This window comes from Lepidochelys kempii, chromosome 1 (genome assembly GCF_965140285.1).
Source record: "Lepidochelys kempii isolate rLepKem1 chromosome 1, rLepKem1.hap1, whole genome shotgun sequence".
Classification (NCBI taxonomy): Eukaryota; Metazoa; Chordata; order Testudines; family Cheloniidae; genus Lepidochelys; species Lepidochelys kempii.
This window is the reverse complement of record NC_136380.1, coordinates 324,147,854-324,173,958: the sequence shown is the minus strand read 5'-3', so window position 1 is coordinate 324,173,958 and position 26,105 is coordinate 324,147,854. Positions and strand designations below refer to the sequence as shown.

General features: G+C 42.1%; 2 protein-coding genes across 2 annotated transcripts in view; both read left to right on the top strand.

Moving 5' to 3' along the window:
- The window catches only part of SLC2A13 (solute carrier family 2 member 13), a 317,348-nt gene that overhangs the window by 277,178 nt on the left and 14,065 nt on the right, over nucleotides 1-26,105 (top strand). The window lies entirely within an intron of this gene.
- Nucleotides 19,145-20,876, top strand: LOC144930226 (uncharacterized). The gene is made up of 2 exons (XM_078851711.1): nucleotides 19,145-19,711; nucleotides 20,300-20,876. The coding sequence occupies exons 1-2, from the start codon at nucleotides 19,312-19,314 to the stop codon at nucleotides 20,818-20,820; spliced, it is 921 nt and encodes a 306-aa protein (XP_078707837.1). The 5' UTR covers nucleotides 19,145-19,311; the 3' UTR covers nucleotides 20,821-20,876.

Below are 26,105 nucleotides of genomic sequence, written 5' to 3'. Positions count from 1 at the left end.
TACAAACAACATCCTAACTTTCATTGTCTTGGGCATCTTCTGAGAACAGGACTCAGAATCACTTTCTGCAATTGTAAATTAAGTGCTAATGCTGATAAATATCTACTGAATGTTTGCACTGCCATTTTTGGGAGTTCTGCATGTGTGTCAGAGACCAATATAACTGTAAACTGAGACCATCAAACTTATTTTTACTTTTGATCTTAGTGAAATTTGAACACAGGACCCAAGAGATTGTCATTAGCTGCACTGCTTAGCTTCCACTATAAATATATGTTCTTTACATGTGAATAATTTAGAATTTACTCAGAATAAAAAGCAGAAATTTGATAGCAAACAGTCTATAAATGGTGCAATTAGTGTAAATAATTTGAAGGGGGATGTTAAATAGCTAATTAAACAACTTTTCTACAAACACATTTCCACAATTAAATACATATGTTGTTTTTAATGAAACGCAAATAAAACATAACCAAAAATAGCAACCACAAACCAATGGGGTCATTTAATAAAACATACAAATGGAGCCATCTGGGATGGAAATCTGGGAAGTCTATCTGAAACTTAAGCAGGTGTGGATTGTTCTGTCCTACTGAACAAAGCAGCTACTATTGCTGAACCTCAGCAGCTCTATGATCACATATCTACTTCTTGTTTTTGTAATACTGTAGTTCTTTTTGTAGTAGCAGAACTGAAAGAATCATTACTGGGAGTCTGTATTTGCTGCTCCTGTATTTTTTTTCAATGTCAGTGACTAGAGGGGAATGTGTTACTTCTGTCAGTAGCATCCTGGGTCTCCTCAAGAATCAAAGAAGCAGTGTCATCCTGGTTTAGGCATTAGCTGTTCTGCCTGTAAGACTGACCTTCAGAATTTCTCACCTCGGTTCAGGTGGTTTAGCAGGCTGATTGCCAGACACTTTGTTTGCAATCAGATATTTTCACCCACTTGCAATGAAAGTAACTGGTATTCTTGTAGTATTTCTTCTCATCTAATTTCCTGGCATATAGCTCTTTTCTAACTTTAAGGTTACATCATGCCGAGGGTGACCAGATAGCAACTGTGAAAAAACAGGACAGGTGTTGGGGGGTAATAGGCGTCTATATAAGAAAAGGTCCCCAAAAACGGGACTGTCCCTTTAAAAACCGGACATCTGGTCACCCTAATCATGCCTGATGTTAGCTTATAAGGTCTTTAGGGCAGATATCATGTATTTTTATGTTTTCAGAAGCACCTACCAAAATTTTGGACACTGTTATACATAATGATAATCCTGGGAATCCTCACACTGTGTGCTGTATAAAGTGCAAGGCTGTTGCTCTCTGGCACAAGAGTGAGCAAAGGATACTTATGAATAGAGCTGGTCAGGAATGGTTCGACAAAACAGTTTTAAACCAGAAAACTGATTTTTTTTCATAGGGAAGGGTCAATTTCAATGAAACTTTTGTCAGGAAGATTTCTTAGGTTCCAGGATGGAGTTTCTGGTCACAGGGAGACTCCGCCCAGAACAGCCAATAGTATAATGGTTTTGGCACTCACCTGGGAGAGCTGGGTTGAAGTCTCTGCTTTATCTGATGTGGAGAAGGAACTTTGAACTCAAGTCTCTCACATCTCAGGTAAGTACCTTAACCAGTTGGCTGTTCTGGGGTGGGTCTCTCTCAGCATCTTCTCCTGCAGCTGTTAAATCTTAATTGGAACAAGGACTTGAAGCTGAGAGTCAGTTTCTCTCTCTCTCTCTCTCTGGCCCAGTGAATACTTATACACGGTGGAGCAGGAGAGACTAAGGCCTGGTCTACACTACGCAGTTAGATTGGCAGATGGCAGCTTACACTGACGTAATTATGTCAGTCTGCACACTACAGCCTTGTCCTGCCGACATAAGTGCCATACTACACTGACATCGTAACTCCCCCTCCATGAGAGGCGTAGGGCTTATGTCAGTGTAGTTAGGGTGACGTAGTGCCTATGTAGACATTGCGTTATTTATATCAGCTGTTGGCTATCTTGTCAATTTCAGGGCTCCCCATTCTTAGCTAGGTTGTGCCCTCCCCACTCCCCGCTCAGGGAGCCAAGAGACTGGGGGGGCAGCTGGGCTCCCAGTAGGAAGCGGCACAGAGCTGAGATCCCTGGCTCTCAGCCCCCCCACACTGCACCTCTTCAGTCGATGGAAGCGCTCCTGGTGAGGACACGTGTCATAAATATAAAGGGAAGGGTAAACCCCTTTGAAATCCCTCCTGGCCAGGGGAAAGCTCCTCTCACCTGTAAAGGGTTAAGAAGCTAAAGGTAACCTTGCTGGCACCTGACCAAAATGACCAATGAGGAGACAAGATACTTTCAAAAGCTGGGAGGAGGGAGAGAAACAAAGGGTCTGTGTGTCTGTCTATATTCTGTCTTTGCCGGGGATAGACCAGGAATGGAGTCTTAGAACTTTTAGTAAGTAATCTAGCTAGGTACGTGTTAGATTATGATTTCTTTAAATGGCTGAGAAAAGAACTGTGCTGAATAGAATAACTATTTCTGTCTGTGTATCTTTTTTGTAACTTAAGGTTTTGCCTAGAGGGGTTCTCTATGTTTTTGAATCTAATTACCCTGTAAGGTATCTACCATCCTGATTTTACAGGGGGGATTTCTTTATTTCTATTTTTATTAAAAGTCTTCTTGTAAGAAAACTGAATGATTTTTCATTGTTCTCAGATCCAAGGGTTTGGGTCTGTGGTCACCTATGCAAATTGGTGAGGCTTTTTATCCAACATCTCCCAGGAAAGGGGGGGTGCAAGTGTTGGGAGGATTGTTCATTGTTCTTAAGATCCAAGGGTCTGGGTCTGTAGTCACCTAGGCAAACTGGTGAGGCTTTTTACCAAACCTTGTCCAGGAAGTGGAGTGCAAGGTTTTGGGAAGTATTTTGGGGGGAAAGATGTGTCCAAACCACTCTTCCCCAGTAACCAGTATTAGTTTGGTGGTGGTAGCAGCCAATCCAAGGACAAAGGGTGGAATATTTTGTACCTTGGGGAAGTTTTGACCTAAGCTGGTAAAGATAAGCTTAGTAGGTTTTTCATGCAGGTCCCCACATCTGTACCCTAGAGTTCAGAGTGGGGGAGGAACCTTGACAACACGCATCACCTACAAGGCAGGTGTGAGCATCAGCCACTGCAGTAATTACATAGGTTAACTTAAGTCTGTAGAGTAGTCTTGCCCAGAGAGGGAGAGGCAGAGACTGATTCCATAGACTCTGAATTAGGCAGAGAAGGTACTTGGCCTTGGATTTCCTGCATCCAGATAAGTACCCTAACCTAGCCACTTTTTCTCTTCCTTTTTTCATGAAAATTTTGGAAAAGTCTTGGTTTCGTCCCAATGTGAAATTAGAAAATTTTAGAAATTTCAACTTTTTGTGGGATGGGTAAAACCTTTCGCACCCACTTCTACTTACGAAGTCAACTGAAGTTAAGCACTAGATGCTGGTACTCTGCATGGAGCAAAAGTTAATTTCAGTCACCCCTGCATGTTTTCAAGAGTGCAGGGAGAAATAAGAAGTGGGTTGTGGGCAGAGAATGGATTTGCCTGGGAAGACCTAGGTTTAAGTATTGTGATCCTCAGCATCCAGATGAGGTGGTTTTCTTCCTTTTACTAGAGAGGAGTAACTTTGAGGGCTGTACAGCAGCACTCTAGTGTGGAGAATCAGGCTCTCTTTCCTGCTCATTACTTTATACTTTGCGTTTATACTTCATACCTTGCGTTTATATGTGCAGCAGTCCACACCTGCAGTATGTAGAAACTAACCCCTTATTGTCTATCTGTTTGTGAGATTGAGTGAATGAATAAGTAAAGTGCAGCTTCTCATGGAGCGAACAGGTTTTTGTGCTTCTTCCTTTAGCAACATGCATGTATGCTGGGAAACCCTGATGACAAGGCTGTTGAAATGTGGCTATTAATATCATTTAAATCCTCGGCCTTCACAGACAAAGTCAGCTCCCAGACTGCTGCACTGGGCAGCACAGTATGGGGAGGAGGTGAGCAGCCTTCAGTGGTGAAAGAACAGGTTAAGGACTATTTAGAAAAGCTGGACGTGCACAAGTCCATAGGTCCAGATCTAATGCATCCGAGGGTGCTGAGGGAGATGGCTGATGTGTTTGCAGAGCCACTGGCCATTATCTTTGAAAACTCATGACGATCAGGGGAGGTCGCGGACAATTGGAGAAAGGCAAATATAGTGCCCATCTTTTAAAAAAGGAAGATGGAGAATCCAGGGAACTACAGACTGGTCAGCCTCACCTCAGTCCCTGGAAAAATCATGGAGCAGATCCTCAAGGAATCCAATTTGAAGCACTTGGAGGAGAGGAAGGTGACCAGGAACAGTCAACATGGATTCACCAAGGGCAAGTCATGCCTGACCAACCTGATTGCCTTCTATGATGAGATAACTGGTTCTGTGGATATGGGGAAAGTGATGAACGTGCTATACCTTGACTTTAGCAAAGCTTTTGATATGGTCTCCCCCAGTATTCTTGCCAGCAAGTTAAAAAAGTATGAATTGGATGAATGGATTATAAGGTGGATAGAAAGCTGGCTAGATCGTCAGACTTAACGGGTAGTGATCAATGGCTCGATATCTAGTTGGCAAGTGGAGTGCCCCAGGTGTCAGTTTTGTTCACCATCTTCATTAATGATGTGGATGATGGGATGGATGTCACCCTCAGCAAGTTCGCAGATGACACTAAGTTGTGGGGAGAGGTAGATACACTGGAAGGTAGGGATAGGGTCCAGAGTGACCTAGACAAATTGGAGGATTGGGCCAAAAGAAATCTGATGAGGTTCAACAAGGACAAGTGTAGAGTCCTGCACTTAGGATGGAAGAATCCCATGCACTGCTACAGGCTGGGGACCGACTCTCTAGGCGGCAGTTCTGCAGAAAAGGACCTGGGGATTACAGTGAACGAGAAGCTGGATACGAGTCAACAGGGTGCCCTTGTTCCCAAGATGGCTAACGGCATATTGGGACATATTGCATTACTAGGAGCATTGCCAGCAGATCGAGGGTAGAGATTATTCCCCTCTATTTTGCGCCCCCCACTACAGAAAGGATGTGAACAAATTGGAGAGAGTCTAGCAGAGGGCAACAAAAATTATTAGGGGGCTGGGGCACATGACTTATGAGGAGAGGCTGAGGGAACTGGGCTTATTTAGTCTGCAGAAGAGTGCGGTGGGGGGGGGGGATTTGATAGCAGCCTTCAACTACCTGAAGGGGGGTTCCAAAGAGGATGAAGCTAGGCTGTTCTCAGTGGTAGCAGATGACAGAACAAGGAGCAATGGTCTCAAGTTGCAGTGGGGGAGGTCCAAGTTGGATACTAGGAAAAACTATTTCACTAGGAAGGTGGTGAAGCACTGGAATGGGTTACCTAGGGAGGTGGTGGAATCTCCTTCCTTAGAGGTTTTTAAGGTCAGGCTTAACAAAGCCCTGGCTGGTATGATTTAGTTGGGGTTGGTCCTGCTTTGAGCAGTGGGTTGCACTAGATGAACCTTCTGAGGTCTCTTCCAACCCTAATCTTCTATGATTCATTACAAATTCCTCTTTTACTATGAGCCATACCATACCATACCGTTACAAATATTGGACTTCCTAAAACTGCCTGAAACCCCCAAAAGATACTGTATTGTTTCATAAATGTCACTGCCACCTGTCTCCATTAAGTTAAAAACATTGCACAGAAGTTTTTGAAGTATTGCTCATTACAAGACATCTGCAATTCTTACATATTGTTCTATCAGCAGTATTTTAAAGAAAGAACAAAACTTTATGATTACATCAGCCCTGACTATCACTTTTGATATTTATGAATGAAATTGCCATAAATCTTAAGTAACCTTTACTAAGTAATCTTTACATAAGTAACCTTTACTGTAATTCTGAGATGTTATGATTTCTTTATATTAATAAAGGAAGAAAATCTCTATGTCTATTTAGATAACATCATAAAACAAGATCATAATCAAAGTTGAAAAAACTAAGTTATAATTAGAAAGATAGCATCTTTAAAGTAATATAATCCTTATTAATTAGATTAAGCATGTATGACTCAGCAACTAAGCATGAATGGTTAACTTAATTATGCCTTGGGAACCACTGATGAAAAAATTATCTGTTCATCCTAAATTCTCATCAGTATGTGTTCTATGTACAGAGTTGTGGTAATTCTGCACTCAGGGATAATTGTTATTTATTTATATTACAGTAGCACTGATATTTGGACCCATTGTGCTAGGCACTGTACATACACAACGTAAGAGACAGTCTCTGCCCCCAAAAGCTTATTATATTGCAATTGTTATCTCCTGTGTTGAATTTCTTGACAGCCTGACCGAGTTCTCATCACCTTTTAGAATCTCTAGTCAGTATTTTCATTGGCTTCAGTAGGCTTTCAATCTGGCCCTAAGTATGGCCATTTCTTATATCATTAATATATAGACTATCAGTATCAACACTAAGGGGCAGAGTGGTCTCTTCTGGGTGACTAACATCTGATTCACGACCAAACAGTTTGAGATAAGAGAGCCTTCAAGATCTGTTACACAAATACTTTTTAAAAAAAAATTAAAACTGAGGTCAAGAAATAGATAAGTAGATGAAACATATAGTGAACAGACAACTGTTGGCAGTGGACACCTTGAATCTCTAATATGCTTTATTTTATGTGGTCCACTCAAAACTGTTTAAAATATGAGACAAGTAATCTTCAGCACAATTTGTTTCAGTAATTGAATTATGTATCAAATAAATATTAATTCAGGTGTTAAGTCACAGACTCCTGAATTCTCTAATCCCAACTGTCCACCACAGATTTGCTATGTAAATTATGGCAAATCCCATAACCTCTCTTATCACATCAAAAACACAGAAATAACTGTCAACTTCTGCACAAAAGAGCCCTGTGTCTGGAGGAGCAGGATTGTTGCAGATTAGGTTAGGGGTATGTTTACTGTGCTCTTGCACAGTACCAGACTGCGCTATGTCTATCTCAATCCACCACTTTTAGCCCTCAGTCATGAACACCATTTTTCCAGGCCATTTACAATAAAGGATAGATTTTTAAAAAAAATCCTATGTATCATCTGCAGGTTGCAGATCATTGTTAGATTAATTTATAGTCAATTGTTTTTAAAATTTATGCTTTACTTAGCAGTTGGGTATAGTAAAGTATACTTTACTTAGTTACTTTGAGCATAATTCCCTTGGAAGTCAAAAAAGTGTCTGTTTAAAAGGATAATGATTGGGTAATATCTGACTATCTTCAGGCACTTCAGACAACTCCATGACATATATCACTGAGTGCTAATATACAATGTCCAAACCTTTTAGCTTCTTAGTGTGTAAGTCAAGGTACTGTACATGTTAATTCTGGATATCCATCACAGTGATTTACAACCTTCCTTTCAATTGTTGCTCATCACTGGAATTCATAGAAACAGAAATTTAGTCACAGTTGTCAGAAGTAATAGACTGATCATTAGTGAATGTTCCACTCTGATTTTGAATCATTTCACAGAAATTAGTTAATCCATTTCCTCCCTCCCCCATATAAATTCATATTAAAGATGCTAAGTTGGCAGCTCTAGGAACTGAACAATTCTGTTTATCCACAGAAGATATACTGGATAAACAGTGGCATTACAACTTACCCCACCCAGCCATGCATACACAATCTCATTAGTGTGTCTCGACTCTGCTTTACAGGTGACCATCTCTGGGGCAAAAGAATAGTGTTCTCCATTAAGATTCAGTGCTATGTCTCTCTGCTGAGATTGTTGTTTGCCAGTTGTGATGTGTGGACAGCTTTAACCTACTGCTGTATTTATAACAAAAACATGTTTCGTCAACAACTGTCTGTTTTAAAATGTGTGAAATAGAATCAATCTTATTAAAAATTCCTGAGGACAGTTCATGTGAAAGTTTTACGGTTGGGCTGTGTTGGTGCTGGGGTTTGCGTGGTTCTGGTTCTGTCTTACATTTAGTCATGGTGAGCAGGTAGGGTGACCAGACAGCAAGTGTGAAAAATCGGGACAGTGGGTGGGGGATAATAGGAGCTTATATAAGAAAAAGCCCCAAATATAGGGACTGTCCCTATAACATTGGGACATCTGGTCACCCTACGAGCAGGACATAATAAGTAATGCTTTGAGATTTGGGTGTTTTGGTGCTCAAAGGAAACAGGCAAGCTTTATCCACTGCCACATCGTAATAGCGATAGCCATTAAGCCTTCTGCCTCAAACTCATTTCACTCTCTCCAGCTTCCCATTATTCTTTGTTATAGGTCTGTATACTACCCTTAATATTAACAGATCCTAACCAAACTTGGTGTTAACAGCCTTCAAATACCTTTAGATAGTTACTGTTTCTAATCATCATCACTCCTAAATAACCCCACTTCTACCTGAGATAGCTAGATTATACACTTTACTTCTTCTAAACTGTTTACATAAGTCAGTACTTCTTTCATTCATGTTTCTATAAACTTCATGAAAGACCTTGGATAGTTGATTGAAGATTCAGTGAAGCATTAATGGAAATTACAGCATGCAGCAAAACACTGTCACAATTTTGAATGAGAAGTCGTATAGCTCCAAAATGTGACTTGTCTTTTATTGTATTTTTATTATTTGTGGAAATGATCATGTTTTTCTTAATTTGGCAGCTGTTTCCATATCACATACAGATCTGAACTACTACTTCTCAGGTATCCCAAATATATGAGAGGGAACCTTGTTGTTAAAACTCCATAAAAATAGTTCAGCCCACTCACTGCCTGTGGCAACATTCTGGAGCACATCCACATGGTTATAAAATTGTTGCTGGGGAGGGGGGCTGTGGAGGCTCTTTGGCATTGCTAGTGTGGATGCTGCAAGAAACCAGTAGAATCTATCGTTTTAACAGAAGGGAAAAGATGACAAATGTTTCATTTCCAAGAGGTGAAGAGTTCAGCAACATCATGAGATGCATATCATTAGAAAGAACAGACACAAAAATTATGTTTAAGTAAAAAAAGTTAAATGGCTCAGATGAATGAAGGGGGAACAGATTTCACGTTGCTTGTGATATTTGATGTAATTCCTGACAAGATTAAAGTTTGCATCTTATAAGCTAAAGAATCTGGAAAGACTATTGAAGAACTTGGTCTTGGAATTCAGTGCAAAGTCGCGTTCTGATTGCTCATGGTAAATTGAATCTATGTAGGAAGTTCAGCCCAGTAATATAACTGTTAGATAGTGGACCACTTGGATTCATCATTCTTCGTGATAGGAAATATATTTTACCCGTCATTGCCTTTTGCAACTTTACTGGACCCCAGTGCACTTTTTCACTAATGCTTTGTTTCTTATTATAGTTGCAAAAGGAGGAATATGTAGGTCTACACTTACGGTGGCAAGTAGATAACAGATCCTGTACATCCAAGTAGCTCAGTTTTAATTAAAGAGAGAAGGTTGGGAGGTAATATCTTTTATTAGACCAACTTCTGCTGGTGAGAGAGACGCCAACAGAAGTTGGTCCAATAAAACATATTACCTCACCCACCTTGTCTCTCTAATATCCTGGGACTGACATGGTTGCAACTAAACTGCTGTAGACAGTCAGGCACTGCTTCCGCAAGTAGAGAACAGACACATCAGAACCCTACATGGCTCTTTACTTGCCCAAGCAGTGCTTCCCATGTCTACACTGCTATATTTTGCAGTGTCTTGTCCTGCAACCTCCTGCTGCCGGAGCCTTTCGCTGTTGCAGTAAAAGACTGGGAGAGGGTAAAGGCTCTGGCTGGGGGTGGCAGTGGGAAAGGCTTTGGCAGTTCCTCACTGCCAGAGCCTTTCACTGCTGCATGTAGCTATATATCACAGTGCTGACGCAGCCTGCCTTTCAGTGCAGCGTGTAACCACATGTATCCTACACACTGCTGCAAGTGTAGACAAGGCTTTTAAAATTGCTAAAATATAATCATTTGTTCTCTTACGAAAAATAAAAAGACATCTGCTGTCCTCCTTCTCCTTTGTACTACTCCTACTGCAACTTTAACCTTCTATGACATCCAGTTCCAATAAATTGTTCTCTGGTATTTTAGGGGAGCATTTTCTGCAACCAAATATGAACAAATCATGCTAATACATGAGTCAAATTGTAAAATGGGGAAAAGGCTCCTCAGAATAACTTTTTGAAAAAAGGAACAAAGGTACGGTATCTACAAAATATTTAGCGAGTACTAGCAAGACTGGAAGTTGCACAGAAAAATAGGGCACATCAACTATTAATCCTCTTTCTCTCTCACACACACAGAGTCTTCATATAGTACCTAGTACCTCTAGAGCCATCTTATCCACAAAGCTGGTGGGGTTGGATTTTGCATTTTGAAATCTTGACAATAGTTTTCTGGGCACAAATACAAATGTGTGTCAGGCACTTTGTTTTTGCTTTTACCTCAAAGTTGTGAATGCTGTGTATAATTTTGCCAGATAAATTTCACCAGAAGTGTTCAAATCTTTATGGGACTGAATTTCCACAAGGTCTTCACCAGGTCTCTTTTTGAAGCCCACCCCTTCTCTAGGCTTCAGAGCTCCAGCCCAAGCCACAACTTCAAAACACATTCTACACAGCTATTTTTAGAGTGTTAGCATGAGCCCCACTACCCCATGATTGTCAACCTGGCCTGGTAGGCTGGCTTCTGCAGGCTGTGTAGATGTACTCTAAGTACCTGATAAGTGTGTGCAGTCAGGTATTGAAAGGCCAGAATAGTAGAGCTAGTTAAAATATTGAGTTCAAAACCTTTTTTTTTAAACAAAAAGAGGCTTGACTTTGAAAATTCTCACAGAAACGTTATTTTTTTCCCTCTCTAAATGTTCCAATTTTTTTTATGAAAAAAACATAACTAGAAAAAAAATCTTTGGGATTTTTAAACTGAAAACCAAAAATTTTTTTTGTTTGTTTGTTTTCTTGTGACACCCCTTTTTTCCTTCCTTCTTCTGCCCCGTTTTTTTTCCTTTTTGTCACTAAAACAGGGGAAGAAGAAGGGATAGAAAAAAATGGGGCGGAGTAAGGCAGTGTAGGAAATATAAACTATTTTTAATGGGGGGGTGGTTTGTTTAGTTTAGTTTTTTTTAAGTTTTCAGACAAAAATGAAAATGTTACACATTTTTATTAAGCATATTTTACGGTTTTTAGCCCAATCTACTAAATAACCAAAATTGTGCCTGCATTTTTTTTTTGTATCTGAAAATTTTCGGTTAAAGTGGCCAGATTATGAACAATGGTGTTTATGTAAACTGCTTAAACTTAAATCTGACTAATCAGCAATTACATTTCTACGGAAGATACTCTTAGTAATTAGTCAATTGAATGTACAGTGAGTACCTTTTCAAAACTATTGTCTAGCTCTTCATAAGCTTTCAGCTTTTTTGTTTAAATTTTCAGTTAATTTGTGGTTTGCACCTGATAAAATTGTGAAACTGCACCAATGAATTATTAATTATTTTGAATTTTTATTTCCGTAAAAGCCACAGGCCCCAATCAAGATCAGAGACCCATTGTGCTAGGTACTAACTATACAAACACAGACATACACAGCCCTTTCCCTGAAGAGTTTATTATCCCCTTCCACATCTAGAATAGTAGAAATAATTTTAGGAGGGAAAAAAAAAGTCAGCTGCAATTAATATAATCATTGTTCCTATGACAAAAACAGGTATTTGCACTTTTCTCTTCTTATTCTTTAGATGCATTGTATATTAGAGTTGCTATAATGGATTGGGCTGGATGAGAGCTAATAGCTGCTATAAAGTTTCAAATAATAGATCTTTAAAACCAGGATAAATGCAGTGTTCTGCTTCTCCCTGTTTCGAGGAGATCTTTTCACACGCTCAGGAAAGCATAAAAGAAAGGGCAGATAAATATGTCTGATATTGTCCTGCAAGAAAGTAGAGAGATGTCTTTATTGGTTCATGAAGTATATAATGAAGAGTGAAGCTGGAAACACGTGAAGAAAGTATGACAGAAGAAAAGGTGCATTGAAGCTAAAGGTGTGGAGGAAGCCACTTGGAAGATATCAATGAAGCATAATAGGGAATCTGAAGGAATATAACCACGAAAATCGAAGATGCTTGGAAGTAGAATATGTCAGCATCGAAGAGGACACTCAGTGCAGAAATCAATCCAAAGTTGAACGTTTTTAGTCTGAGGTTGAACTATGTAAACATATGTATAATGACAGGTTTCAGAGTAGCAGCCATGTTAGTTAATTAGTTAGTTAATCCACAAAAAGAACAGGAGTACTTGTGGCACCTTAGAGACTAACAAATTTATTTGAGCATAAGTTTTCGTGAGCTACAGCCCACTTCATCAGATGCATAGAATGGAACATATATATACATACAGAGAACATGAAAAGGTGGAAGTAGCCATACCAACTGTGAGAGGCTAATTAATTAAGATGAGCTATTATCAGGAGGAGAAAAAAACTTTTGTAGTGATAATCAAGATGGCCCATATAGACAATTGACAAGAAGGTGTGAGGGTACTTAACGTGGGGAAATAGATTCAATATGTGTAATGACCCAGCCACTCCCAGTCTCTATTGAAACCTAAGTTAATGGTATCTAGTTTGCATATTAATTCATATGTATAATGACTCCTAAATTGCAATGAGTGGAAATATTTTGACAAATAGTAAATTCACCAAAAAATACCATTTTGTGACACTGAAACTATACACAAATATGGGTCAAATTTGGCAAATAGTTTCAGTTGAAAAATAAATTGATCTGTTTCCCCAAAAAGCCGAAAATGGTTTGTTTTTACCATTTTGAAATGAAACATTTCAACTTTTAATTTCAAAGTGATATTTTGTTTTGAAATCTAGCTGTATTTATTTTTTAAAAGAGTGAGAAACATCCTGAAAACAAAACCAAACAACCTTCCCCCCAAAAGCTAAAACAAAACTTGTTTTGGTGTGTGTTTTTCTTTTCGGGTGTTTTTTTAATCCACATTTTTCAGTTTTTTGTTAGGTGAGAAAAACTGAAAAAAAATCAGTTTCAGTTTGAAATGAACCAGATTCTTTGTTGGATTTTTTAATTTGGTCCCTGTAGCAGGGTGGTCTCCTGCTCCTGCCTGGAAGGGCTTAAAGCAGCCCTGGGAGAGGGCTAGGCAGGGGAAAGGCTGGGCTGATTAGGAGGCAGCCTCAGCGGTGGCCATGCCCCAAACAGACCCCGCTGTCCCTATAAAAGCCAGTGAAGCCAGAAGCAAGGGAACTCTCCCTCTTGCTTGCTGAGGGAGAGGGGCCTGGCTGCTGGGAAGCTGAGAGAGTACCTGAGGTGGAGCAGGGCTAGGGGAAGTCCAAAGGAGCTGGGGAGCTCCGGCCTGGAAACCCCCCAGGCTGCAGGCCTAGTGGAAGGCCAAATAGGTACTGGGGTTGCAGGGGGCAGCCAAAGGTAGGCAGAGGCAGCAGCTCCAAACCCCCCTTGTCTATGATGAGTGGTGCTTACACTGCAGCTGGCCCCAGGGAACAGGGGCTAGGTGATGACTGGCAGTGGCTATAGACCGAGGCGAGGTGGTGGTAGAGGGTAGGGGTTCCCTGGGGAGGGGCGATCCAGATCTGTGCAGGGTACTGCATGTGGCAGCACCCCGGCATGAAAGGGGGCACCGTGGTCTGGGAGGAACACGGGGGGCCAGCAGCAAGGGGCCCTGACCTGCAGAGGGCGCTCCAGAGGCTGGAACGCTAATTCCCTGGACAACCAGCAGGAGGTGCTGCAGGGGTGTGTCCCGCACTGCCACAGTCCCAAAGCTGAAAAATCAGTTCATTCAGCTCTCCTCCTAAGATTGATACTAACTGCTGAACAAAAAATGACCACAAACTCACAGCAGCTGCTGTGCACTTAACTACATCTAAAGCTTTTCCTTGGCCATGAATCACTTTAATCTGGAATCCTTAACTTCTCCAGAAATTAACAGAGGGGATGATAGAATAAAAGAGATTCAAATGTATAGCGTAACTCACTATGCATCATCCCTTTTGTGCGGCAGGGCCCGCACTGGGTAATAGTTTTGTTACAGGTGTGAAAGTACTACCAGATAAACCATGCTGATACCCTTAGTCATCCCACCATCACAATTAATGTTGCCAGTTGGCTGCATTTTTGCATTTGTTCCTATATATGCTTGACATAATAAAACTTTTCTTCAAATCATATATATAATACTCCTGGAGCAATTCTGTGCCCAAAAATTAAGAATTCTATGCACAATATTTTGAAAGTCTGCAAAATTTAATTGTCAAAATAACACAATATAATCATGCCAGTTTCAATTATTTTGGTAATTTATTTCAAAATACCTGTCAGCAAGTGTGTCTGTAACCGTACAGATCACAAAAAAGATTCAGGGAATGATTTTTGACAAATAGATTCCTTACTAAGCATATTAATACAGAACTTTCAGTAATAATTCATTTAAACTACACTACAGACACTTATTTCCCGCACCTCTCAGAAACAGTGCAAAGGCTTGGGGGAGTTATGGTAATGGAGGAGCTGAGGGAGAGGGAAGTAATTGCTGAAAAGGAGACTGGGAGTGAACCTGGAGGGTTGTTGTGTATGGGTGGGAGAAGTATGGAACAGGCTTTTGGGGAGGGGGGTTGTTAGGGAGTTGGGGAGCCTCCCCTCATGCAGACCCTGGCTAACCCCTAATCTCTCCCATTCAGTCAGGCACATCTGTCCTTGTCTGTGTGTGTCCCTGAACCCCCACTCAGCCATCCCCCTCCCCCGTCCCCATGTATCTCTACATCCCCCACTCAGCCACCCCTCCTCCCCTGTCCCCATGTGGCCCTGCACTCCCACTCAGCCGCACTCCTCAGCTGTCCTCTCCCGTCCCCTGGTGTACTTGCACCCCCACTCAACCACCTCTTTCCCCCCATCCCCATGTGGCCCTGCACCCCACTCCCATTCAACACTTGACTCAACGCTGTCACCCCACTACCTCCTGTGCCCCCCCCAATATATCCCCCCATTAGCCCTTTCGAACCCACGTCTGTGTGGCCCCCTAGCAGCCCTGGGTGCCCCACTCTGTCCCCCCCATATCCCATGCCTCACCTGATTCTGTAGATGAGGTGCTGTGAGGATGGCAGCCGCTGGCCCCACTGTCTCCGCAACTGGCTGCTTTGGCCCTGAGCTGGCTGCCCTCTCTTCTGGCACCACAGCAGCCCCTAATGGGTGAAAGGTGTATTTTCTGCAGAGTACATGAATTCTGTGTGTGCTTAGTGGCGCAGAATTCCCCCAGGAATAATATAAGTATTTTCATTGCTTACCTTGGAAGATATCTGATGCAGGTTTGCCTGTGCTTTCTATGAAATACAATAATTAAATTCTGTTAAAAAAATCAAGGATTTATTAACTGAATTCCTGATTTTTTTTAAAGTAACTTTCCCGTTATTGAAACTTTAACTGAAAGTTTGTCTTCCTCTACTGTTGATTTAGTACTAATGTGGATACACTGTAGAAGTGTGTTAATGTGAAAAGGGATTCAACTGACATCTCATAATGCACTGAAACTCCATTATTGTTAGTCTAGTAGAGAGCTACAGTTCCTTTCATTTTAACCTAACAACATTGGGTACCCAATTAGAAGTCATATTATCCTATTTACATGGATCATGTTGAGATTAGGAAAATAGATTGTGTTAAAAACATGTTATTTCCTTTCTCCTGTGCTTTGTCAGCCCTCTCTATTTAGACTATAAGCTCTTTGGGGTAAGGACTGTCTTACTATGTTTTGTACAGCATCTAGCACAGTGGGCCTCTAATCTTGGTTTGGGCCTCTTGGCAATTCTGTAAAATAAATAATAAATCCTGTAAATCTCATGAATTGTGAGAATCCGTAGGTACACAGGGTCTGATGTAAAGCCCTTTGAAGCCAGTGAAATGATTTCCATTGACATAAATGAGCTTTGGATCAGACGCATATTGCCTAGAATCCTTTATGAGGAGTGATTGTAACACAATGTAACACATATGCTCTGTACCAGGAAAGTCAAGAGGTAATTAAAAAGTTTGATACAGGATTCAAGTGAAAAAGAACTAAAGGATAGGAATATCATTAATGCCAGTCAATATGGGTTTATGGAAAATAGGTGTTGACAAACATTATTTCACTGTTTGCTGTGTTTACAAGTTTACAATATACTTAGACTTTTATTGGGTATTTGATTTAGTACCACATGACATTTTAATTAAAAAACTAGCACTATACAATATCAATATGAGAACATGTAAAAGGATTAAGAACTGGCTAATTGACAAATCTCAAAAAGTAGTTGTCATTGAAGAATCATCATTGAATGGGGAATTTCTAGTGGGGATCCATGGGGATCAGTACTAGACCCAACACTGTTTAACATCTTCATCAATGATCTGGAAGTAAATATAAAATTACTACTGATAAAATCTGCAGATGACACAAAGATTGGCAGAGTAGTAAAAAAAAAAATTATGACAACAGGGCAGTCATATGGAGCAACTGTGATCTCTGGGCAAGCAGAGTCCAGGCAATCAAAATGCATTTTAATATAGCCAAACGTAAAATTACACTTTTAAGAACAAGGAATGCAGGCCATATCTATGGAATGGATGTCTCTCTCCTGGAAAGTAGGGACTCTGAAAAGGTTTTAGGATTCATAGTCACTCTCAGTGCAATGCTGGGTCAAAAAGTGCCATGCAAACAAGTGAGCAGGAGCAGAGAGGAGATTTTATCTCTGTATACAGCATTAGTGAGGCTGATAATGGCATCAGAACTGAATTTTTAAAAATTGGAGAGGGTGCAGAAAAGAGTCACAACAATGATTTGAGGGCTGGAGAAAATGCTTTACTGTGAAAGATAAAGTGCTCCATCATTTTAGCTTATCAAAAAGAAGATTGAAAGGTGACTTGACAACAATGTATAACCTTCACAGGGAAAAACACTGAGTACTAGGGGGCTCTTTAATCTACCAGAGAAAGGCATAATAGGAAATCATGGCCAGAAGCTGAAGACAGATAAATTCAAATTAGAAATAAGGCACACATTTTTACCTGGGAGGGTGATTAGCCACTGGAACAAACTACCAGGAAAGTGATGGATTCTCCCTGTGCTTCAGTCTTCAGATCAAGACTGGATGCCTTTCTGGAAAACAGACTTTAGTCAGACATAAGTTGTTGGGCTTGATGCAGGGTTAATTGGTTGAGTTAGATCTTTGATATGCAGGAGGTCAGGTTGGAGGATCTGATGGTCCCATCTGATCTTAGACTCTATCAATCCATGAACTTGTACTACAGTCTTCTTTGACATCTCTTAGTAGCATATTGCCCATTTTCTGTTTATTCTTAATAAATGGCTAAGAAGTTGTCTTATGTAGACTTCTTACCACATTCAGCCTCATATGTAGAGGTTACTTAGGCAGGCTTAGGCAGAGCAGCTAATTTAGAAATGTATTAGGGAGATGCACGATTTTGTTAGCAGCAGTTTTACCATAGTCATTGCTATTTTACATCTTTTGACAGTCTCTTGATTGAGTAATAGCTCCAGCATTTTATTGATTGGGTAAAGAAAGCTGCAGCTGCAAAGCAGGAAGGCAGCACAGATTTTTCAAACAGCCTATGAAAAATGCTGGTATCAGAATAAAACTTTTTATACGTTTTGGGTTAAATCATAGGAAATTAGCATGCATGCATATGTACAGGCAATCATGGACAGAGTTAGATGCACATAGTATAGCATATAAAATCTGATACAAACACGTGCAACATGCTGCTCTCTGCCAGAATTTGAGGAGCATGAGTGAAGATACAATTATTAAATTGCATTTGTTATTTTCATGGAATAATTATGCAGGTAGTTTTATTATGCCTGGGTGTGCTGAGATAAATGAAAGCGCTGAGTTTTTTTATATTAAAATATGTATGAGATAAAGAAAGAAAGCTTTGTTATTGATTTGAGGCATTAAGATGCCTGTAGACCTTCCTGGAAGAAGGAAGATGCAATATCCAATTTGGGGAAATTGACACTTAGTACAATGTACTGACAAGTGTTTCTGTACTACTAGGATCAACCCTCTCAAGTGAATTTCACAAGCTCTAATCAAGCTACTGCTAAAGGATATTTTCTTTTAGCTAAAGTGGCAAGGCCCAGGCATTTAGAACAGAATAACCTGAAATCTGTCACCACTAATGATTTTGATGTAATGGGTGGTGGCAGTGGTATAGCATCCTGGTCTGCTGTTGTGCCTAGAATTACCCTAGGAGTAGAGAAGCAATCAATTTTGAGGGCACTTTAGGTAAACAAAGGAATATTTGAAAAAATGCAACACACTAGAGTCATGCTTTACTTGTTATGGCACAAATGCAACAAACATATATGTGTATTATACATAATGTTAAAGCAAAATGTTGTATGCACTAAATGTTGAAAATAAAGCCCTTTACTTAAAATAACACTGCCACAGCTGGCACCCTTGTAATAGCACTACAAAGCACAGGCCATGGACCGAAATGCCAGTGATGCTGATTTACTATAGAGGGGATAGTCATAAATATAAAGGGAAGGGTAAACACCTTTAAAATCCCTCCTGGCCAGAGGAAAAACCCTTTCACCTGTAAAGAGTTAAGAAGTAGGATAACCTGACCAAAATGACCAGTGAGGAGACAAGATACTTTCAAAAGCTGGAGGGAGGGAGTCTCTGTCTGTCTGTGTGATGCATTTGCCAGGAACAGAAAGGAATGAAGTCTTAGCCCTGGTCTACACTAGGACTTTAGGTCGAATTTAGCAGTATTAAATCGATGTAAACCTGCACCCGTCCACACGATGAAGCCCTTTATTTCGACTTAAAGGGCTCTTAAAATTGATTTCCTTACTCCACCCCTGACAAGTGGATTAGCGCTTAAATCGGCCTTGCCGGCTCGAATTTGGGGTACTGTGGACACAATTCGACGGTGTTGGCCTCCGGGAGCTATCCCAGAGTGCTCCATTGTGACCGCTCTGGACAGCACTCTCAACCCAGATGCACTGGCCAGGTAGACAGGAAAAGAACCGCGAACTTTTGAACCTCATTTCCTGTTTGGCCAGCATGGCAAGCTGCAGGTGACCATGCAGAGCTCATCAGCAGAGGTGACCATGATGGAGTCCCAGAATCGCAAAAGAGCTCCAGCATGGACCGAATGGGAGGTACGGGATCTGATCGCTGTATGGGGAGAGGAATCCGTGCTATCAGAACTCCGTTCCAGTTTTCGAAAAGCCAAAACCTTTGTCAAAATCTCCTAGGGCATGGAGGACAGAGGCCATAACAGGGACCCGAAGCAGTGCCGCATGAAACTGAAGGAGCTGAGGCAAGCCTACCAGAAAACCAGAGAGGCGAACGGCCGCTCCGGGTCAGAGCCCCAAACATGCCGCTTCTATGATGAGCTGCATGCCATTCTAGGGGGTTCAGCCACCACTACCCCAGCCGTGTTGTTTGACTTCTTCAATGGAGATGGAGGCAATACGGAAGCAGGTTTTGGGGACGAAGAAGATGATGATGAGGTTGTAGATAGCTCACAGCAAGCAAGTGGAGAAACCGGTTTTACCGACAGCCAGGAACTGTTTCTCACCCTGGACCTGGAGCCAGTACCCCCCGAACCCGCCCAAGGCTGCCTCCTGGACCCAGCAGGCGGAGAAGGGACCTCCGGTGAGTCTACCTTTTAAAATACTATACATGGTTTAAAAGCAAGCATGTGAAAGGATTACTTTGCCCTGGCATTCGCGGCTCTCCTGGATGTACTCCCAAAGCCTTTGCAAAAGGTTTCTGGGGAGGGCAGCCTTATTGTGTCCTTAGTGGTAGGACGCTTTATCACTCCAGGCCAGTAACACGTACTTGGGAATCATTGTACAACAAAGTATTACAGTGTATGTTTGCTGGCGTTCAAACAACATCCGTTCTTTATCTCTCTGTGTTATCTTCAGGAGAGTGAGATATAATTCATGGTCACCTGGTTGAAATAGAGTGCTTTTCTTCAGGGGACACTCAGAGGAGCCCATTCCTGCTGGGCTGTTTGCCTGTGGCTAAACAGAAATGTTCCCCGCTATTAGTCACAGGGAGGGGGGAGGGTTGACGGGGTAGCCACGTGGTGGGGGGAGGCAAAATGCGACCTTGTAACGAAAGCACATGTGCTATGTATGTAATGTTAACAGCAAGGTTTACCCTAAAAGAGTGTAGCCACTGTTTTATAAAATGTGTCTTTTTAAATACCGCTGTCCCTTTTTTTTTCTCCACCAGCTGCATGTGTTTCAATGATCACAGGATCTTCTCCTTCCCAGAGGCTAGTGAAGCTTAGAAAGAAAAAAAAACGCACTCAAGATGAAATGTTCTCCAAGCTCATGCTGTCCTCCCACACTGACAGAGCACAGACGAATGCGTGGAGGCAAATAATGGCAGAGTGCAGGAAAGCACAAAATGACCGGGAGGAGAGGTGGCGGGCTGAAGAGAGTAAGTGGCGGGCTGAAGACAGGGCTGAAGCTCAAATGTGGTGGCAGCATGATGAGAGGAGGCAGGATTCAATGCTGAGGCTGCTGGAGGACCAAACCAGTATGCTCCAGTGTATGGTTGAGCTGCAGCAAAGGCAGCTGGAGCACAGACTGCCACTACAGCCCCTGTGTAACCAACCGCCCTCCTCCCCAAGTTCCATAGCCTCCACACCCAGACGCCCAAGCACGTGGTGGGGGGGCCACCGGCCAACCAGCCACTCCGCCACAGAGGATTGCCCAAAAAAAAGAAGGCTGGCATTCAATAAATTTTAAAGTTGTAAACTTTTAAAGTGCTGTATGGCATTTTCCTTCCCTCCTCCACCAACCCTCCTGGGCTACCTTGGTAGTCATCCCCCTATTTGTGTGATGAATGAATAAAGAATGCATGAATGTGAAGCAGCAATGACTTTATTGCCTCTGCAAGTGGTGATCGAAGGGAGGAGGGAAGGGTGGTTAGCTTACAGGGAAGTAGAATGAACCAAGGGGCGGGGGGTTTCATCAAGGAGAAACAAACCGAACTTTCACACTGTAGCCTGGCCAGTCATGAAACTGTTTTTCAAAGCTTCTCTGATGCATACTGCGCCCTCCTGTGCTCTTCTAACCGCCCTGGTGTCTGGCTGCGCGTAACCAGCAGCCAGGCGATTTGCCTCAACCTCCCACCCCGCCATAAACGTCTCCCCCTTACTCTCACAGATATTGTGGAGCACACAGCAAGCAGTAATAACAGTGGAAATATTGGTGTCGCTGAGGTCTAAGCGAGTCAGTAAACTGCGCCAGCGCGCCTTTAAACGTCCAAATGCACATTCTACCACCATTCTGCACTTGCTCAGCCTGTAGTTGAACAGCTCTTGACTACTGTCCAGGCTGCCTGGGTACGGCTTCATGAGCCATGGCATTAAGGGGTAGGCTGGGTCCCCAAGGATACATATAGGCATTTCAACATCCCCAACAGTTATTTTCTGGTCTGGGAATAAAGTCCCTTCCTGCAGCTTTTGAAACAGACCAGAGTTCCTGAAGATGCGAGCGTCATGTACCTTTCCCGGCCATCCCACGTTGATGTTGGTGAAACATCCCTTGTGATCCACCAGAGCTTGCAGCACTATTGAAAAGTACCCCTTGTGGTTTATGTACTCGGCAGCTTGGTGCTCCGGTGCCAAGATAGGGATATGGGTTCCGTCTATGGCCCCACCACAGTTAGGGAATCCCATTGCAGCAAAGCCATCCACTATGACCTGCACGTTTCCCAGGGTCACTACCCTTGATATCAGCAGATCTTTGATTGCGTGGGCTACTTGCATCACAGCAGCCCCCACAGTAGATTAGCCCACTCCAAATTGATTCCCAACTGACCGGTAGCTGTCTGGCGTTGCAAGCTTCCACAGGGCTATCACCACTCGCTTCTCAACTGTGAGGGCTGCTCTCATCTTGGTATTCATGCACCTCAGGGCAGGGGAAAGCAAGTCACAAAGTTCCATGAAAGTGCCCTTACGCATGCGAAAGTTTCGCAGCCACTGGGAATCGTCCCAGACCTGCAACACTATGCAGTCCCACCAGTCTGTGCTTGTTTCCCAAGCCCAGAATCGGCTTTCCACAGCATGAACCTGCCCCATTAGCACCATGATGCATGCATTGGCAGGGCCCATGCTTTCAGAGAAATCTGTGTCCATGTCCTGATCACTCACGTGACCGCGCTGACGTCGCCTCCTTGCCCGGTATTGCTTTGCCAGGTTCTGGTGCTGCATATACTGCTGGATAATGCGTGTGGTGTTTAATGTGCTCCTAATTGCCAAAGTGAGCTGAGCGGCCTCCATGCTTGCCTTGGTATGGCGTCTGCACAGAAAAAAGGCACGGAACGATTGTCTGGCGTCGCTCTGATGGAGGGAGGGGCGATTGACGACACAGCTTACAGGGTTGGCTTCAGGGAGCTAAAATCAACAAAGGGGGTGGCTTTACATCAAGGAGTATTTCAGGCAGGACTTCACGGAGGGTTCCAATAAGAAATGGTGCACCTAAGTTATTGTTCTTATTGGAACAAGGAGGTTAGCCTGGCCTCTGATTGATACATGGCTAGATTTACCTCGCTGCACCTTCTCTGTGAGTGACTGCAGTGTGACCTAGAGGAATGAGTCCCCTAGACGGGGGAGGAGGCAAATGAGTACAAAACAAATCTGGTCTATTTCTTGTTTTGATCCACTCCATCTATCTTTTACATCTTTGGCTGGCAGCAGACGGTGCAGAAGGACTGCATGCCATCCACATCTCATGGCTGCTCGGCAGAAGATGGTACAGTACGACTGCTAGCCATCCTCATCTCTTGCCTGCCCGGCAGAAGATGGTACAATACGACTGCTAGCAATCCATATCGCCTGCCTGCTCACCATAAGACGGTTCAATAGGACTGACTGCAGGACTAAAGAGAATGACCTGGTCAGGTCACTCCAAATTTAGTCCCTGCACCCATGTCTGCCCAGGCGCTCCCAGCCGACATGGCCAGGAGCACCTCGGACATGACGAGGACGGCTACCAGTCGTACTGCACCGTCTGCTGCCAGAAGGCAATGGGTTGCTGCTACTGTGTAGCAATGCCATACCGGGTCTGCCAGCACCCAGGAGACATACGGTGACAGTTACCTGAGCGGGCTCCATGCTTGCCGTGGTATGGTGTCTGCTCAGGAAAAAAGGCGCAAAACGATTGTCTGCCCTTGCTTTCACGGAGGGACGGAGGGAAGGGGGGCCTGACGATATGTACCCAGAACCACCCGCGACAATGTTTTAGCCCCATCAGGCATTGGGATCTCAACCCAGAATTCCAATGGGCAGCGGAGACTGCAGGAACTGTGGGATAGCTACCCACAGTGCAACGCTCTGGAAGTCGACTCTAGCCTCGGTACTGTGGAAGCACTCCGCCGAGTTAATGCACTTAATGCACTTAGAGCATTTTCTGTGGGGGGACACACACTTGAATATATAAAACCGATTTCTAAAAAACTGACTTCTATAAATTCGACCTTATTCCGTAGTGTAGACATACCCTTAGAACTTAGTAAGTAATCTAGCTAGATATGCATTAGATTCTGTTTGTTTAAATGGCTGAGAAAATAAGCTGTGCTGAATGGAATGGATATTCCTGTTTTTGTGTCTTTTTGTAACTTAAGGTTTTGCCTAGAGGGATTCTCTATGTTTTGAATCTAATTACCCTGTAAGGTATTTACCATCCTGATTTTACAGAGGTGATTCTTTTACTTTTTCTTCTATTAAAATTCTTCTTTTAAGAACCTGATTGCTTTTTCATTGTTCTTAAGATCCAAGGGTTTGGGTCTGTGCTCACCTATGTAAATTGGTGAGGATTTTTATCAAGCCTTCCCCAGGAAAGGGGGTGTAGGGTTTGGGGAGGATTTTGGGGGGAAAGACATTTCCAAGCGGGCTCTTTCCCGGTTATATATCTGTTAGATGCTTGGTGGTGGCAGCAATAAAGTCCAAGGGAAAAAGGAAAATAGTTTGTACCTTGGGAAAGTTTAACCTAAGCTGGTAAAAATAAGCTTAGGAGGTTTTCATGCAGGTCCCCACATCTGTACCCTGTTCAGAGTTCAGAGTGGGGAAGGAACCTTGACAGGGGTCCTTTCAGGTTAATGCTGAGTTACCTTGAGTTACCTTCAGACAGTGTAAGAAAACTTGCACTGCAGTTGCCTACGCTGTGCTTACTCGGAGTGTTAATAGGACTTATTTCCCATTGCTGTCAATCCAGCATTTTTAACCATAATATAATATCTTTAAAATACTGCATTTTATTCCTGGTTTACAAGCATTTTTATTCCTGGTTTATTTTACTTGAGTCTCCAATTTTTTTAATACTCTCTCAAAAACCTGAAAAGACTAATCTTGCTTTTTCTGCTGGAAAAAAAAATCTCCTTTATGTTTCCAGTACAGCTTGAAATTAACATGACTTTAGGTATACTTTGTGCATCAGTCTAATGGATGACAGCCCAGCTCTGGAAGTATGATTTGATATTTCTTTTAATGCTTTGCACTTACAGGGAGCTTGATATTTTCAAAATGCTGTAAAATTAATAATCCTCACAGCTCCCCCATAGATATAGGTATTTAAGTATTATAATTTTCATTTTACCAGTGGCAGAACAGAGACACTAAGAGCCTGATCCCAAATCCACTGAAGTCAGTGTAAAGACTCATACTGAATTCAGAAAGAAAAGGAGTACTTGTGGCACTTTAGAGACTAACAGATTTATTGGGGAATAAGCTTTCGTGAGCTGTAGCTGCATATGACACAAACAGACAAGGCGAAGCTGTAGCTCACGAAAGCTTATGCTCCAATAAATTTGTTAGTCTCTAAGGTGCCACAAATACTCCTTTTCTTTTTGCGGATACAGACTAACACGGCTGCTATTCTGAAACCTGTCATACTGAGTTCAGTGGACTTCGGAACAGAAGCCCCTAGTGTCTGGAATCAAGGCTATGGAGCAAGCCAGGCGCAGAACCAGGGAAAGTGTCCCTCACATCAGCACCAAGCTCAGTCCACTAGACTAAGCTGTAAAGTGCAAGCAGTGCAGCATAAATTTTCATCTAGCTCCTTGAAACAACACCAATTAATGTAAACATCTCATATGCAAACTAAATTTATTATAGATGGGACAGGTAGCACCATCTATTATTAAGACTGGCCAACACTTCCAATTATAAAATACCCATTACAAAAATCATGTACACATTTCAGTTGCTTAGAACTTTTCCAAATATATAGAAAGCAGGGCTTTCCCTGTAACCTTACAAAAGTTCAACATAGCTTCATTGCTAAGTGTAAGCAGGTCGACACTGACCCTGAAAACAAGGTTGTGAAGTTTTTCTTTTAAAGATCCTCCAGTGAACTACTTCAAAATTTCTGCTTTTGCCAGAACTTTCCAAAACAATGGTATGTTGGCAACAGGTTTCTCTGAAACGCCAATTTTAACGTAGACATTTTATTGCAAAAATAATTCGTAGCATAATACAATACACAATGAAGAGCAAAGAGCAAAATGATGGAGCTTTTATGAGATTTTTATTTATCCTTGTAACCTGTGCTTTTTATTTCCCAGACCTGCAGTAGGAACTGCCAGTCATACAACTTGCAGTGAATATTTTCTCATTAGTATTGTTCTAGCCACACTTGCTGCTACTGAACTTATGTGCTCTGTGTTGCATTGCATAGAGACAGAAACTGCTGTTACCACTTCAGTTTGACATTTATTGGATACTTTGGCCTGCTCCAATTACTATAGCTGTTATCCAGTTAAAATGCCCAGTAATGTTTCTCTTCTTTGCCAAGGAACACATAATCTAAGATTCTCCACACTTAGTTGGCAGACACTATAATGCTGGGACCTATAGAAAGCTCTAAGAATAACAGGTAGATAAAGGTTAGTCATCCGCCTAGAACATTATTCATATTTACTCCTCTTCAGTCTCACCGAGAACCTTGCAAACATGGTATTAGGTTTCTTGCCCAAAGTAATCTCTTTTTCCAATATCTTTCCTTTTGGTGGATGTCAATATTTCAAAAAC

Excerpts from the sequence above, each read along its gene's own strand:
- LOC144930226 (XM_078851711.1), top strand. The coding sequence starts at position 19,312 with ATGGAGGACAGAGGCCATAACAGGGACCCGAAGCAGTGCCGCATGAAA. Across the intron at positions 19,712-20,299 it reads AGGCGGAGAAGGGACCTCCG|CTGCATGTGTTTCAATGATC; the intron begins GTGAGTCTACCT and ends TTTCTCCACCAG.